At 37.0% G+C, this 14,412-nt stretch overlaps 2 protein-coding genes across 3 annotated transcripts; one reads left to right on the forward strand and one right to left on the reverse strand.

Moving 5' to 3' along the window:
- Positions 1–900: 900 nt before the first annotated feature.
- LOC107434735 (peroxisomal (S)-2-hydroxyacid oxidase GLO4-like) lies at positions 901–4,529 on the forward strand. Of its 2 annotated transcripts, none has more exons than XM_016046237.4 (12): positions 901–1,019; positions 1,471–1,620; positions 1,724–1,848; positions 1,923–1,969; positions 2,069–2,146; positions 2,254–2,378; positions 2,536–2,593; positions 2,876–2,938; positions 3,096–3,165; positions 3,545–3,645; positions 3,791–3,895; positions 4,070–4,529. In XM_016046237.4, exons 2-12 carry the CDS (start codon positions 1,478–1,480, stop codon positions 4,247–4,249), a joined length of 1,095 nt encoding a protein of 364 aa, XP_015901723.3. In that variant the 5' UTR covers positions 901–1,019; positions 1,471–1,477; the 3' UTR covers positions 4,250–4,529. The 2 variants fall into 2 exon arrangements, with proteins under 2 accessions (XP_015901723.3, XP_015901719.3); XM_016046233.4 differs by having other exon boundaries at positions 909–1,166.
- A 384-nt stretch (positions 4,530–4,913) lies between these two features.
- On the reverse strand, positions 4,914–13,678 carry LOC107434641 (protein PHYTOCHROME-DEPENDENT LATE-FLOWERING). Its single transcript, XM_048467000.2, has 12 exons — positions 13,262–13,678; positions 12,397–12,478; positions 12,205–12,269; positions 11,966–12,049; positions 11,311–11,391; positions 10,249–10,410; positions 10,064–10,162; positions 8,601–9,982; positions 7,874–8,097; positions 7,600–7,748; positions 6,946–6,984; positions 4,914–6,861 (listed from the first exon to the last, which is right to left on the reverse strand). The coding sequence occupies exons 1-12, from the start codon at positions 13,415–13,417 to the stop codon at positions 5,290–5,292; spliced, it is 4,095 nt and encodes a 1,364-aa protein (XP_048322957.2). The 5' UTR covers positions 13,418–13,678; the 3' UTR covers positions 4,914–5,289.
- Positions 13,679–14,412: the final 734 nt, after the last annotated feature.

Here is a 14,412-nt window from a genome sequence, read left to right on the forward strand (position 1 = left end):
AACTGTAATTCACCCAATGAAACAAGACAGTGTGCAGCAACATGTGTGCTGGTACTATGCTGAAGGTAGGTGTCATTTAATAAAATAAAAAGAATTTAATAAAAAAAACAATTAGAATGTACAGATTTTTCTTTCCAAAAAATAAAAAAATAAAAAAAATGTAAGCATGAATAGATTTTGGTTCTTAATTTTATATAATACCATTTTTTTTTTTCCCCCTCTCTAACTCATACCAAATAAATATAGAAGGCTTCCATTCCCTTCACCCCTAAATGTAATGTAAAATGCTTTTCAATTTACAATCACAATATAAAATGTTTCTTTTTAAATTCATTAAAACCTTCTCTACATTACATATGGATTATACAGGATCACAATTCAACTATGTTAATAAACATTTTTTCGAACAGTCCACACGATAATGATAAACAATCGTAATATCCAAGTTTTGAATTTTCTAAAATCCTCTTTCTCAATTTATCAAAAGAGAACAAAAAAAAAAAAAGAAAAAGAAAAAGAAAAAAAAGGCAAACTATGTTAATAAACCTTTAAATTTTTTGCATAATGCTTTAGGTTTTGGAATATGTAGCATTTGCAGTACTGCTCCCCTCGCCCTCCGAAGGCGCAAATACGGAATTGACGACCCGATTCAAAACAATGGAATTTTGGGCTTACCGAATTAAGCCCAGATGTGTGATTATACATGGGCCACCTTTTAACTCCGGACAAGGCCCGGCCCAAACCAATACGCATGGAGGTAAAAGGACCTTGCAATGTCATTTGTCACGCGCGTTCCTGTGCGACCATTTCATGCATCAAAATGACAATTTTAACTATATCAATTATGTAAATACAAGCATAAAGCCATGGCTAAATAAGGCCTTTTCTTATTGGTTATGCTTCCTCTGGCCTCACATAGTTGGCTTATTCAATTCAGATTGAGATGCCAATAAAATACGTACTTTTTTAGTTTTTTCCAAACAATACAATACTTTAGTTGAAATACTTAATCAGCACAGGTCTGCATATTTTCTTATCTGTAAGGTTGGGTTTATCCGAATTAAAATAAAAATTCTATATTACTCAAAATTTTCACAATTGTATGCTCCAAAGGAATTAAAATTCTTTTAGGCCAAAAAGGAGTTGGTTTTTCCCATCTATTATAGGTATGTTTAGCTTGATTTTGGTTAAAATCTGCTCCCTCTTTTTTATCTTTTAGTGTACCTTTTGGTATTCAACTCCCGTTGAATTCTAATGGGTCCTCATGCTTTCCTCATAATTTTATGTCGTTAAATCACGTTTTTCTAGCTGTTTTATATTTGTTGGTGTAGGAAGTGAACAAAAAATTAACTGGGTTTTCTCATTTCATTCTTGGGAAATTTGACCAACCTGCCCCTCGTTCTCTTAAACATATATGTGTTTGTTAGCTTTAAGGATTAGTTATGATCGGGGTAATGTTTTTATTTCCAGGATAAATATGGCATCTGAACCTGTAAACGTAAAGGAGTTCCAAGAATTGGCTAAGAATGTCCTTCCAAAGATGTACTATGATTTCTATACAGGAGGAGCTGAGGACCAGTACACACTGAAGCAAAATGTTGAAGCATTTCAAAGAATCACGTAATGCTAAAAACTTGCTGGTTATGCTGACTTATTGCAGTATAGAATATTATATATAATATATCAATTTATGGTAATCTTCTTATGTGGGGTTAATTTACAGGATAAGGCCTAGAATTCTTTTAGATGTTAGCAGAATAGATATGTCAACTACTGTGTTGGGATACAAAATCTCAGCCCCTATAATGGTTGCTCCAACTGGCATGCATCAATTCGCACACCCTGAAGGTACTAGCAAAGCTTTTGCTTGACATATTGGATTCAAAGTTTACAGAATTTTTACTGTTTTTTGTTTATTTCAGGAGAGGTTGCCACAGCCAGAGCAGCCGCAGCATGCAACACCATAATGGTATTGGCATAACATGTATAGATGAGTTTGTGTTTTGTACTCAATTTATGCGTAAATTGTCATATATTTTTTTGTTTTCTTATCCAAATTTCATTGTAGGTTCTTTCCTACAGTTCTAACTGCAGTGTGGAGGAGGTTGCTTCTAGCTGCAATGCTGTTCGCTTCTTTCAGTTATATGTATTAGTTCTTCTTAAGCTCATTGTAAAATTACTTTGTTATTATTAGTCTTGTTCCTATAGCACAAACGTAGCTTAAAACTGTATCTTTGTACACTTTTAAATTAGGTTTTTAAGAGACGCGATATATCAGCTCAGATAGTTCAAAGAGCTGAAAAAAGTGGATTTAAAGCTATTGTCCTAACAGTTGATACTCCTAGACTTGGTCGAAGGGAGGCAGACATAAAGAATAAGTATATTGGCGCTTCTGTTTGCTCGCTACTGCCCCTGGAAACAAATATTTTTTGTGCCTAGCATCATTTAAAACATAGTTTCTCTATTTTTCATGTTGGTACAATGAGCTATATCTTATGCATCTCATTTGAAAATTGATCATTTTAACTCCTGCAGAATGGTTGTACCTCGGTTGAAGAACTTTGAAGGTCTTTCATCAATTGCAGTAGACTCTGTGAGTGGAATATTTCAATTCTAAAGGACTGCATATAATATTGCTAGTTCAAAATTTGGTGGTATAGAGTTAAATAATGTCAAGAAATCCCAGAAAAGCCTTTTTGGTTTTTGTACACATGTTAAATTAGGCAATGGGGGAATTTATTTGTTGTATGCCTGACCTGAGTTGATGTCTTACCTACATAATTGATACATTGGTGTATATGGATTTGTCATTTCAATGCAAGTCTGTTTATCTGTTTGAAATAATTTGCTCAATGGAAACTCTATAACTATGCAGAATGGTGGTTCAGCTCTTGAAAGTTATGCGAATGAGACATTAGATTCTTCTCTCCGTTGGGAGGTAAAAAAATATTCTATTCTCCTTTTTCCATGTCAATTTTTTGGGTAATTTGTTAGCAACTTTTCATTTTGCAACTCTTCTTCTCTCCTCATCTTCTTAAGTATGGTTTGTCTTCTTTAACTATCATAAGCTTTTTAGTGCATTGGAAAATCTGCAGGACATAGGATGGTTAAGATCTATCACAAGCTTGCCAATTCTGATCAAGGGGGTACTCACTCATGAAGATGGTAACATTTGCCTGTCTTCCTATTATGACTACACAATATGAATAAGAAAAGCAAAGCTTCTGTCCCCACAAACAATTATCTTCTTTTTCTTTTCCTTATTGGATTCCAAACTCCAAATATAGGGTTAAATCCCTAAAGGAATTGTTTCTGACCTGCCTTTCAAAGAAATGGCAAGAGAAATCCAATTAAAGAGCTGAAAATTAAAAAACATTTTCTTGTTTGAAAATTTAAGGCTCCCAGGCTCTTCCGTAAATTCATTTAAATGCTGCATTGCACATGTTGCTAGTAAATTATGAGATACATCTGTTTTGAAACAGAATTCAAATTGGTATTGTACTTGATTAGCCCTTCTCAACGTATACTGTTCTACCATTGTCAGCAAGAATGGCTGTGGAAGCAGGTGTTTCTGGGATTGTTGTCTCTAATCATGGAGCTCGACAGCTAGATTACACTCCTGCCACTATTTCTGTCCTTGAAGAGGTGCCTATTTTTATCTATCACGCTTGTTAATATATGAGTTAACTCTGTGCATTTTAATGTGATAATTCTTAAACCTTTAGGATTCTAAGCTCATGTTATAAATATAATTTTCATTTTGCAATGACTCGTGTGAACCATGGTTCAGGTAGTTCATGCTGTAGAAGGAAAAGTTCCAGTTCTTTTTGATGGAGGAGTGCGGCGAGGAACAGATGTCTTCAAGGCATTAGCCCTCGGCGCACAAGCAATACTTGTATGTACTTTGCATTCTAATGATTCTAGCTTAACATTTATCTTGCACTTGTTTTTCTATCGAGTGTACATTTTATGTTCCTAAGAAAGAGTACTGCCAACAATACCATCAACCCTAAAAGCTTTATGAGGAAATGATCAAATTATGTATATCTTTATAATTCGATCACTGCAGGTTGGAAGGCCTGTTATATATGGCCTTGCAGCAAAGGGGGAATACGGGGTCAGACGTGTCCTTGAAATGCTGAAATATGAGCTCGAGCTCACCATGGCTCTTTCTGGCTGTCCTCAACTTCAAGATATCACAAGGGACCATGTGAGGACAGAGCATGAGAGACTCCGCTCGATGCTTTAATTTTTCTTAAAAGCCTTACTTAATGTTCCCAAGTCTTATCTGTGCTTGATGCTTTAATTTTTCTTGGAAGCCCAACTTCATGTTCTCAATTCTCATCTGTCTTGAACATACAAGTTGATCTTAAATTTGGGGTCATTGTGTTAATCTGTGATTTGGTGGGCATTGTATTATTGAACCTGGAAATTATGAACTTACTGCATCTTTGCAGTGGATAAGATTGCAGATTTATAAGGGCAAAGTGCCAGTAAACTTATACAAGATTAATTCTAGCTTGATTTTACTTGCCACTTAACCTGCAAAAATATTGGCTTCAGTTCAATTTTTAGTAAAATAATTTAGATACCTTGGACCACAAGAAGATTTGCAAGCGTTATCAGCAGATCCAGAGCATATATATCATAATCATATATTTCAAATGTGACATAGAAGTCTAATGATAGCTCAGTTAATAAATCACTCACATCTATGACTGAAAAGTTATGAATGCAAAATACTAAAATAATGGGGGAAAATCATTGTAATAATCGAAAAATGCAACATAGAAGTCAGCGTTACATTATCAGAGATATAATCCCACAACTGCCAATTGACCATTCTCTGTTCCATCATGGTAACCTAAGATTACTAATCACAGATTAGATATAAGTTAGTTTGACATCCCCAATCACGCAAATTAGACATTTACAATATTATTATACAACAGGAAGCTGTTCGCAAATGATGTAATGAACTTTTCTCAAGCAATAATACAGTTATCCTACTGTGTATTGAAGTGGCAAAGAAAAGTTTGTTTGGACTTGAGAAAAACTGCAGAGTATGATATATAACAATGAATTAAATTTTCATTTCAGGCCCTAGTTTTTTAGGGGCACTCAGCAATGGCCATAGTGGCCTTCCTCTCCAGCTAGCACCATTGACAGGAAACCCAAGCCTTTGAATTGTCGTTATGCAGCATTATTCTTTCATCCCTCACCCTTTGCCCTTGAGAGAGGACGAGAACGACTAATTAACACAGCTACAAAGAGAATGTGCAACTTTTACTATGCATTACTCACTGAGTTACTCTTGTTAACACCTTGAATGTCCATAGGAGAATTTGTGATACTACCAACTGACCCAAGGGTTTGGGAGCTCAACTGTGGGCTTGCTGGACAAGCCTCCGGGTTTCCAGTGCTCATGGCATGGATAGCCCCTGAGCTAATTTGTGGGCTCATTGGAGTTCGCTGGCTCATTTGCTGAGGGCTATTTTGCTGCTGCTGCTGGGTTTGTGGGGCCATTTGAGGAATTGCCATGGTAGAGGGTGAACCAACCTGCTGCGGTGAAACAACAGCCTGCAATGGTGAGGTTGTCTCTTGTTGCTGCTGTTGGTGCAGCTGCTGCTGCAATTGTTGGTGCTGCTGTAATTGCTGCTGTTGCTGTAATTGCTGCTGTTGCTGTAACTGTGGCTGCTGTAATTGCAACTGTTGTTGTTGCTGTTGCTGTTGCTGCTGCTGATGCTGTTGCTGCTGCTGGTTCATGTAGAGATTCATCCCTGCCATCAACTTCGGTGGGCCCATGGGGCCCATTGCTGCTCGTTGCATTGGATTCATGTTAGCTCGGTTCAGAGTCTGACCCAGCATTGCGATACCAGCAGGACTAGGATGCATCTGTCTGGCACTTGATATCCCACCTATGCCAGACTGAGGGCCACCTAAAATGCTTGCTCGATTCTGTGCCTGTGCCATTCTAAATCTTGTTGATGCCATGAGAGCAGCAGGTGATAACGATCCAGATCGAATATGCTGGCTTATTGTATTGCTAATATTTGAAGTCTGGCCTAAATTCATTGGATTCTGACCCACATTTCCCATCCCAGAAATAGATGTCATGGGTGCTGATATTCCAGTTCCTGCTAATCCCCTAGTTCCCATGCCCATTCCATTCCCAAGACCTGTAAGCCCAACTATGTTGTTTCCAACATTTCCCATACCTACGGCTGTTCCAAGACCCATCATCATTTTCCTCTGGAGTTGAGATTGCTGCTGCTGCTGCTGCTGCTGTTGATGTTGCTGCTGCTGATGCTGTAACATCGGAAGTTGGAGAGAAGAAGGCTTGTTCATCATGTGATTTCCCAACTGCATGTTGGAATTCTGCCCAATTGCATTCAAGTGTGTTGTCCCAAGCATCATGGACCTTTGAAGCTGGGGATGCTGCTGTTGAATCAAGGAGTGCTGGTTTTGCTGCTGCTGCTGTTGCTGCTGTTGTTGCTGATGCTGCTGCTGCTGCGGCTGAAGTGATGGTTGCGAGTCTAGCTGTTGTGGCCGTGGGGGCATTGAAGCCCCCGACATGAGTCCTTGAGACATCTGTAAGGCCTGACTACTGCTTCCAGGAGGCAGCATCCTTGTGCTTGCTAGAGGATTCTGGGACGCATTGAGGGATGTATTACCACTAATATTTGGCTTAGCAACCTCATTAGACGGCTGTCCTGAAACCGCTTCTGCATATTGTTGAATCTGAGCTGCTGAATTATTAGGAGGCATTCCAGCAGTATTTGATTGGTTGCCTGGGGCAAGATTCATGTGGGATGGTTTAGGTTGTACATGATCCTTCACCTCGTATCCGTCACGTTCCATCTGCATTAGCAGACAACATTGCTTCAAATTCAATACGAGCAAATGAGATTTTAAAATACTTTAAAATATCTTTTTAGGACATACCAGTGAACAAAATTGTGCCGCAAGCAAATCTGCCAAATGCTGTTGAAGGAATTGTCAGGTTTATAGTGAGAACAAATATAACGCATACACTTGAAGAAATAAATAAACTTGAATATGAAAATTCAAACTCGTGAACACATTAGGCTAAATGATGCTGGCTGGCTAGAATCTTTTCAGCTTAGTTATCCCTTCAAATTGACTATCTAATCAATCACTTTACCTCAGTAGTTGCAAGTTAGATGAAAGGAAGCAAATAACCAACCAAAACACAATACTTGAAAATAAACAAAGCCAAATTACTCCCAAACTGTTTCAGTCCATCTGTGGGGAAACATTCAAAGTCACAATAACGACTAAAGAAGGACAACTACGATAATAGGTCAAGTGCAACGAGGGAAATGGATTTGGAGTATTGTATCTATGCAGGAAATCCCAGCAATAGCAATGATTGGATAACTTGAAGCAAAGATTTACAGAATGATTTCTCAATGAAGACTTAAGAATTTTTAAGTCCTCAATGTAAAAACAGACATACACGCATAAAAAGACTCATGGAGATTTATTTCATAGTCTCTGCTCAGCAAAACAGGAGATAGGCCTATTGCAATTATTCAAGAGCTGGATCACCTTAACAAGAATGTGAGGAACACTTACAGTATTGGGTAATGTAGGAAGATAATCTTCCATAGCCAAAAACTGATTATACTCAATATCTCCAAAGTGCATTGCTACAGTACCATCACTTGGCTTCTCAGACATTATCATCCTGGTTTGTATCTTAGGAACATAAGAAACAACACTTCCTGTTGAAGCAGATGCCAAAGGCACGTGTGAAAATCAACCAAAAACCATAAAAGAACATAAATCTATGAACCAAAAATGAGAATGAATAAAAAGCCCAGATATGACTACTATTGACAGAACAAACCTTGAACTACATGCTCTGGCTGCACAACAACGATAACTCTAGTCTTGCAGATATTCATGCTACCACCTACTAAGGACTTTGATAATGTCTTTAGACATCGGTCATCTTTGGAATCCTCGCTGTTTGAAACATATGTAAGATTTCTTATAAGATCTTGAGCTGAATATGATTTTGGCTTCTCGATGGGGTTATCAACCTTGTTCTTTTTGTCATTGAGTTTATGCCTGAGAAAGAAATCAATAAAACGTTCATAAAAGTACCAGATGAAACAACATATATTGCTACCATTGTTAATTTCAAGAAGGAACTTCCTGTTGAGAAAATAAGATGTGAAAAAAAATTCAGTTGCAGGATAAAAAAAAAAAATTAAAATACAAAAAAAGAAAATGAGAGAGAAGAATCATGCAAGGCAGTGCATCCTTTTCTAAAAACAATCTGGCAAGGCAAAATTTTGGCCTTTTTTTTTTTTTTTTTTTTGGGATGAAAAAAATTTGGACAGCTTTATGCATAAGTGAATAGTCAAATCAGATTTTCAATCTTTTCTACCAAACAAACAAAATTTTCCAATTAGCTGGTAACGCAGATACATACTAGGACGGTTACATGGATAGCTTATTTGATGTCCTTGATAAAATGAATCATTTACACAGTGACAAAACAAAAGAAATGTGTCTTCAAAAAATATACACAAAGCTCTAATGCAAGGGCAGATAAATCAATATTATACCTCATAGTCACCATTTCAATCTTTGAGAACCTATCAATCATGGCTTGCTCTGCTGATGATGGGGTTCCAACTGAAGGACTGTTCGCATTTAATGGAATACTTATATTACTAACACTAGCAGGGGAGCCAACACCAGTCATTGCTGGGGTCTTGGGAAGGGAATTTGATCTTCGTTTCGCTGCAAGCTGAGCCTGGTGTTGCCGTTGCATGGAATCATTAGCACTGGAAGTCAAAGAAGGGGTCCCACCAACAGCAGGTACTGAGCTCATTGCTGCTTTCTCCTTTTGGGATACTCCTAGAGTAGCATTTGTAACAGTTCCAAAGTGGGGCCCAACTGAACCACTAGAAAATTCCCCAGATTTTGATGATAGTGGAGATTGAACCAAAGTCCCTGCAGACAATCTAGGACTTTGCACTGATTTCCTTTTCTGGATTTGGTCCTCCTTTCTTCCATCTTTCTCGATGTGATGAGTAAGAGTGTTCCAGGCTGACTGAGGAAGATTAGATCTAATGAAGGCATGCTGTGGTAATCTTTGCTGAATCCGTGATTGTTGTGTATCAAGATGGCTTATTTCTGCTTCTACCATCTGTGCATCATTTTTACTCCCACTGAACTCTGACCCATCCACCTTAACCGTCTCAAGCTGCTCGTCTTTGGCACCATATCTCATTCCCTGCTGGCCTGCAGCAAACGCTGTGGCTCCACCATCCTGACTCAGAACTCCTTCAATCCCTGGCTGAGGATACTTTTGAATACCAGCATGTGCATATGGAATTCCTCTGGCTATAGCTTGCTGCTGCATAAAGGTATTCTTCCAGTTCATCTCAGATCCATGGAAGCCATCTATTTGTGGACCCATTTGTTGTTGTATTCCATCAAGACCCATTGGAGTAGTCCTTGTTCTCTTATTAAAAATGGGTGACATTGGCCCATCTTGAGCCTCCCTCTTTCCATGAAGAGAGGAATTAGAGTTTATATTGTCAACATATGACATCATCATGTCCTGCCCGGCAGGGCTAGCCCCTGATGTGTTGACAATGGAACCTGACCCATGATCCTGCATGCTTCTGACCCCCATTTGATACCTTGATTGATTAGATACCAAATGTGGTGCTGGAACAGAGGCATCAGAAACAAAGCTCTTAGCTCTCAAGGCTAACATATTACTTGGACTACTATTATGAGCAGTCTGATTTTCAAGCACCTGCTGCGGCATCATATTGCCTGAATTAATTACTGAATCTCCCATTCTGCAGTTAGAACTTTCTGGAACCCTATCGATACAAATTTTCTTCCCATTTGTCTTACTGTTAGCCGTGACAGTAACTTCAGGCATCTGCCGTAATCTCTTCCTCCGCACACTGCATAGTGCCAAATCGAGCTGCAAAAAGATGTCCAACATAATTAAGATGCAACCAATTTTCACTGGAAAAGAAATCAAAATCAACCTGAAATTAGTTACCTTTACAGGAACTGGATTGTTACAGAGCCTATCCAACTTGGGCATAGGATCCAGACAAAGTTGTGGCTGCAAGGCTTTCAATATACGAGACTCCACTTCCTGCAATTAAAAACAGAAAGGAGCATGTGGCAACAATCCCAATACATGAAAGACTTGCAAAGGTTGAAAGAATTGAATGCACTTACCATCAGATCACCATAAGTCCAAGAATTATCTGAGATCAATGGCATATCCTTCACAACATTCTCCAGTGACATTCTAAGATGTACTTTATTCACAACAGGGAATCCATCAGTTAAAGTAGCACCAGGCCCACGTTCAGAAGCACATTTACGATAATCTCGAACCTGCAGAAGTCACATCATTGCCAATCCTGAGTATAACTTGAACTAATAATCATAACTTTAATCCCATTTAGTATTTTAAACAGTGGGATTAAGAGGTGAAACCAAGAGTTAAATTCATCTGACCTTACTTTCAAAGAATACAAAGTGAGAACCACTAGTAAGAACCACATTTAGTCTCTTCTCCTTCTCTCTCTTCCCCTCCCCATCCCCCTCTCCCTCTCCCTGTCTATGTGCATGCGTGGATGTGTATTGTGTGTGTACCATGCATGGATGAATAACAATGCAAGATGCACTGCACATTCTGTTTAAGTCGCCCTCCTTCCCCCTCTCCCTGTCCTACATGTCTGTGAGTGTCTCATGCCTGGATGAACAGACTACCAGGCATATAAACCAGTGTGTCTATGCCACACTGCTCGCAAGAGCAGTGTCAAAGAAAAGAAAGTCCTATCTGAAGGTTTCAAACAAAAGAATCTTTCTCGGATGCTATATAGCAATAAACATTATGTTTCCAAGTCTCTGAGTGCATGTGACTCATGCATGGATGATCAAACAACCAGGCAGACCAAAGCAGTGTCTCTACAACACACTGTCTCAGCATTATTCTTTTCTGAGGCACATGCTGCAAAATCAGCGTTTAAAGAGAAGCACAAAAGTTGTGGTGCTGTGGCAAAACAATGCTAGATTGCAAATGGCATTGTGTTTAGGTGTCCCCAGAAAGAAATTAAGCTAGTTTTAACAACCTCTGGTCTCTAGCCATTAACACACGCATATGGCTCAATGCACATGTGAAGCGCATACAGAGTCTTTAGTATTCTATATGATTTACGTTCATTTATTGTGGTAACGCAAACCATTAATAAGCACTTCATGTTGAAAATATTAATCACAAAAATAACTCACCTCACATACAAGTGTTCCATCAACATACTTGCAAGGTATATCATCTAGAATATCTCCAGGCAACCGACCAGATTCAATAGCCTACAAGACAATTGGATATAGAAGAGGAAAAGAATACCAGTATAGGAAAAGGTCATAAAAGAACACATAGAAAGTATTAAGGAAATCAAAATATTGATCACAACACTTGTGACAAGGTCATGTAAATGGAATGAAGCAACTGTCTTGTCATTTATATTTTAAAGTAATGAATGAGTATGGAAATTATAACTGTTTAACAGACCCATTCTTTGATAACCTAAAAAGTGAAAGGTTGAATTACAGTCAACTTCTTAACTAAACCAACCATATGAAGAAAATTTGCTCCTGTTTGACCATGCACTCACTGTTTTCTGATTTCAAAGATAGAAAAATAATAATAATATAAAAGGGGGAAAAAAAATTGTGTTTCTAAAACTAACAATTGTTTTTAATGCATGACCGAACAGGCTCTTGTATTTCAAATGCTCAATACATGAATTATAAAATGAAATATTCAATAATTCTACTGCAGGAGATGCAAAAATTGGATGTTCCAAACAACAAATGCAGCTGTCTAAACAGGGTGAGAATAGTTCAACAGAAAGACAATGAAAACAATTGACAAGATACTTACCGAGAAAAGAGTTTCAGATGTTCTATCATATGGATGTAATGACTTTGGATTATCTTGAAGTGTTGACAGAGGTGCAGTCTCATTCTGAAAATTCATAAATAAACTTAAAAAAATAAAAAATAATAATAATAATAGTGATTAAAAAAAAAAAAAAAAAAAAGATGGCAGTCAAAGTCTCTTCTCCTCACTATCTTTTATCTTCATTTTATAATATATTATTTAAAGTTCATTCAACAAACCTCTGAGGGTTTTCCAATGTAATATCCATCTGGGAAGAGGTTCAATGTGAAGGAAACTTCATTCTCTGTCAAAACATAAAGAACAAACCTGCTAAGGATCTAAAGACTAAGATAACCAACAAAAACAGAGAATGAACAAACATGCTAAGGATCTAAAGACTAAGATAACCAACAAAACTAATTATGACTAACCTGTAGCTACACAAAACCTTTCGGAAGACATGGATGAACCAGATGCCCCAGCAAGATTCGCAACTCCCTCAACGGTGTTACCCTACATCATTCAAGGGGGAAACAAGAAAGGAAAAAGAAATTTTACATTAAACCATCCCCTCATTCTGCTAATTCAACGGTTTTCAATCAAATTAAGAACTAGTGATTGCACCTTGCAATACAATCAAAAGTAGAAGGTCGTATAAATTGAGAATGCGTGTACATACGCATACCATCTACTTTAGTAGCCAAGAGAAAGTACAATTAAAGTTCTTAAATTTTCTGCTAATCAAATCTCCCAGAAGGAAAACTTCCAAAGATGTTAGCTATATTATGAAGGTCTTTTATTTTCTGAGGTCCCAAAATAACGAAATGGCAAGTATATATCAATATTTTAAAGAAATGCTTCAGCTAAAATAACTTCATAACTTCAGCACCCATGTATTATGTGAACAACCCTATTTATCAAATTAACTAGGGGGTGTTTCAGCTTTATATTTTCCACAAAATCCAAGTGCCAAGAGATCTAAAAAGTAAACCCAAAAAGAGAAAAAATAAAATAAAATAAAACTTTTTTCGTTTCACAAGTCATAAAATCAAAGCAACAATTGACCGTTGGCTACCAAGAAAACGCTAAAAAAGAACACCAAAAAAAAAAACAAAAAAAAAAAGGCAGGGGAGCATAAGAAAATAGGTTCAATTTGCACTATTTTAAGTCCACTTAAACTTACTAAATTCACATATACAAAAAACATAGATCCCCAAACCTTTCTCTGCGTAATATTGCTAACCAACTTTCATTTCTTAACTACTTTCCAAAATTTCACCATTCTCGAAACTTTACCTCGAGTTTCCGGGAATTGAATTCATCTCCTACAATTCGCGAGCTATTTTTGGAATCTTCGGAGACGTTGTCAACAACTGCGTTGGTCTCGGATTGAAGAAGAGGCTTTGGACGGAACCTTGTGCCGTTCTTCGACACCTTGAAAGAGACACCCATTGATAGGGAATTTTTTTCTTTGAATTTCGAGAATCTGAGTTCGTTGTAGGGGTGATTGGATCATGGGAATCAGGGAAAGAAAACAGAAAAGAAAAACCCTAACCAACTATAATAAATATATAAATAAATAATAAAGCTTTTTTGAGTTAAAGAGTTCAGTGAATCTAAGAGAATTAAGGAAAGGAAAACACGCGGGGAGTTCTGAAGCTCCTTGCAGAACGCAGAGAGACAAGAGCTTCTGTTTGGTGGGTTGCGTTTCGACCTTGTCTATCGTTTTCTTGATTTTTTATTTTTTTTATTTTTTAATATTTTTATTATAATCCGATTGGCTGCTGTGTTCTCTTTTTTTTTTTTTCTTTTTTGGTCCCAAAAAAAAATATTAACTTTTTTACTATTTGTTCGGTGTTACAAAATTTGTTCAAGAAAAAAAATTCATAAATATGATTGGTGAAATGAAATTCACTGTTGTGAGAAATTCATAAATATGATTGGGGTAAAAATATTGGTTATCTAGGAAATTAACAATATTTCTTTTCCAACGAACTGAGCTTAAACCAAATTATAAAACGTATAAAACCCAAGTTTTTATTTTAACTCTTACAAAATATGATTTTTTTTATTTTTTTATTTTTATTTTTGGTTATTTTAACACATCTTTACTAAATAATTTTATGGTGACTTATATTTGTTGAAGTAAATTAATTAATATAAAGGTTCAACTCGAATCTCTAACTTGACTAAAGCGGGTTTTATTTATTAATTTAGTCGTTCAAGCCAAACTGAAGATACCTGAGAAGCTTTAAACCCAGTCTCACATTTGACTTGAGCTGAGATTGAAATAGAAAAAAAAACCTATCCCTAAATGAGATTGATGAGAGAAAATTAGGGTTATAATATATGATTACTATAGAGGTTGAATTACCTAGATTGATTTGTAGGCTAGCAGGTATTACTTAAACTACATAATGTGCTGAAAATTTGCACCATGAAAACTT

This window comes from Ziziphus jujuba, chromosome 1 (genome assembly GCF_031755915.1).
Source record: "Ziziphus jujuba cultivar Dongzao chromosome 1, ASM3175591v1".
Taxonomy (NCBI): Eukaryota; Viridiplantae; Streptophyta; class Magnoliopsida; order Rosales; family Rhamnaceae; genus Ziziphus; species Ziziphus jujuba.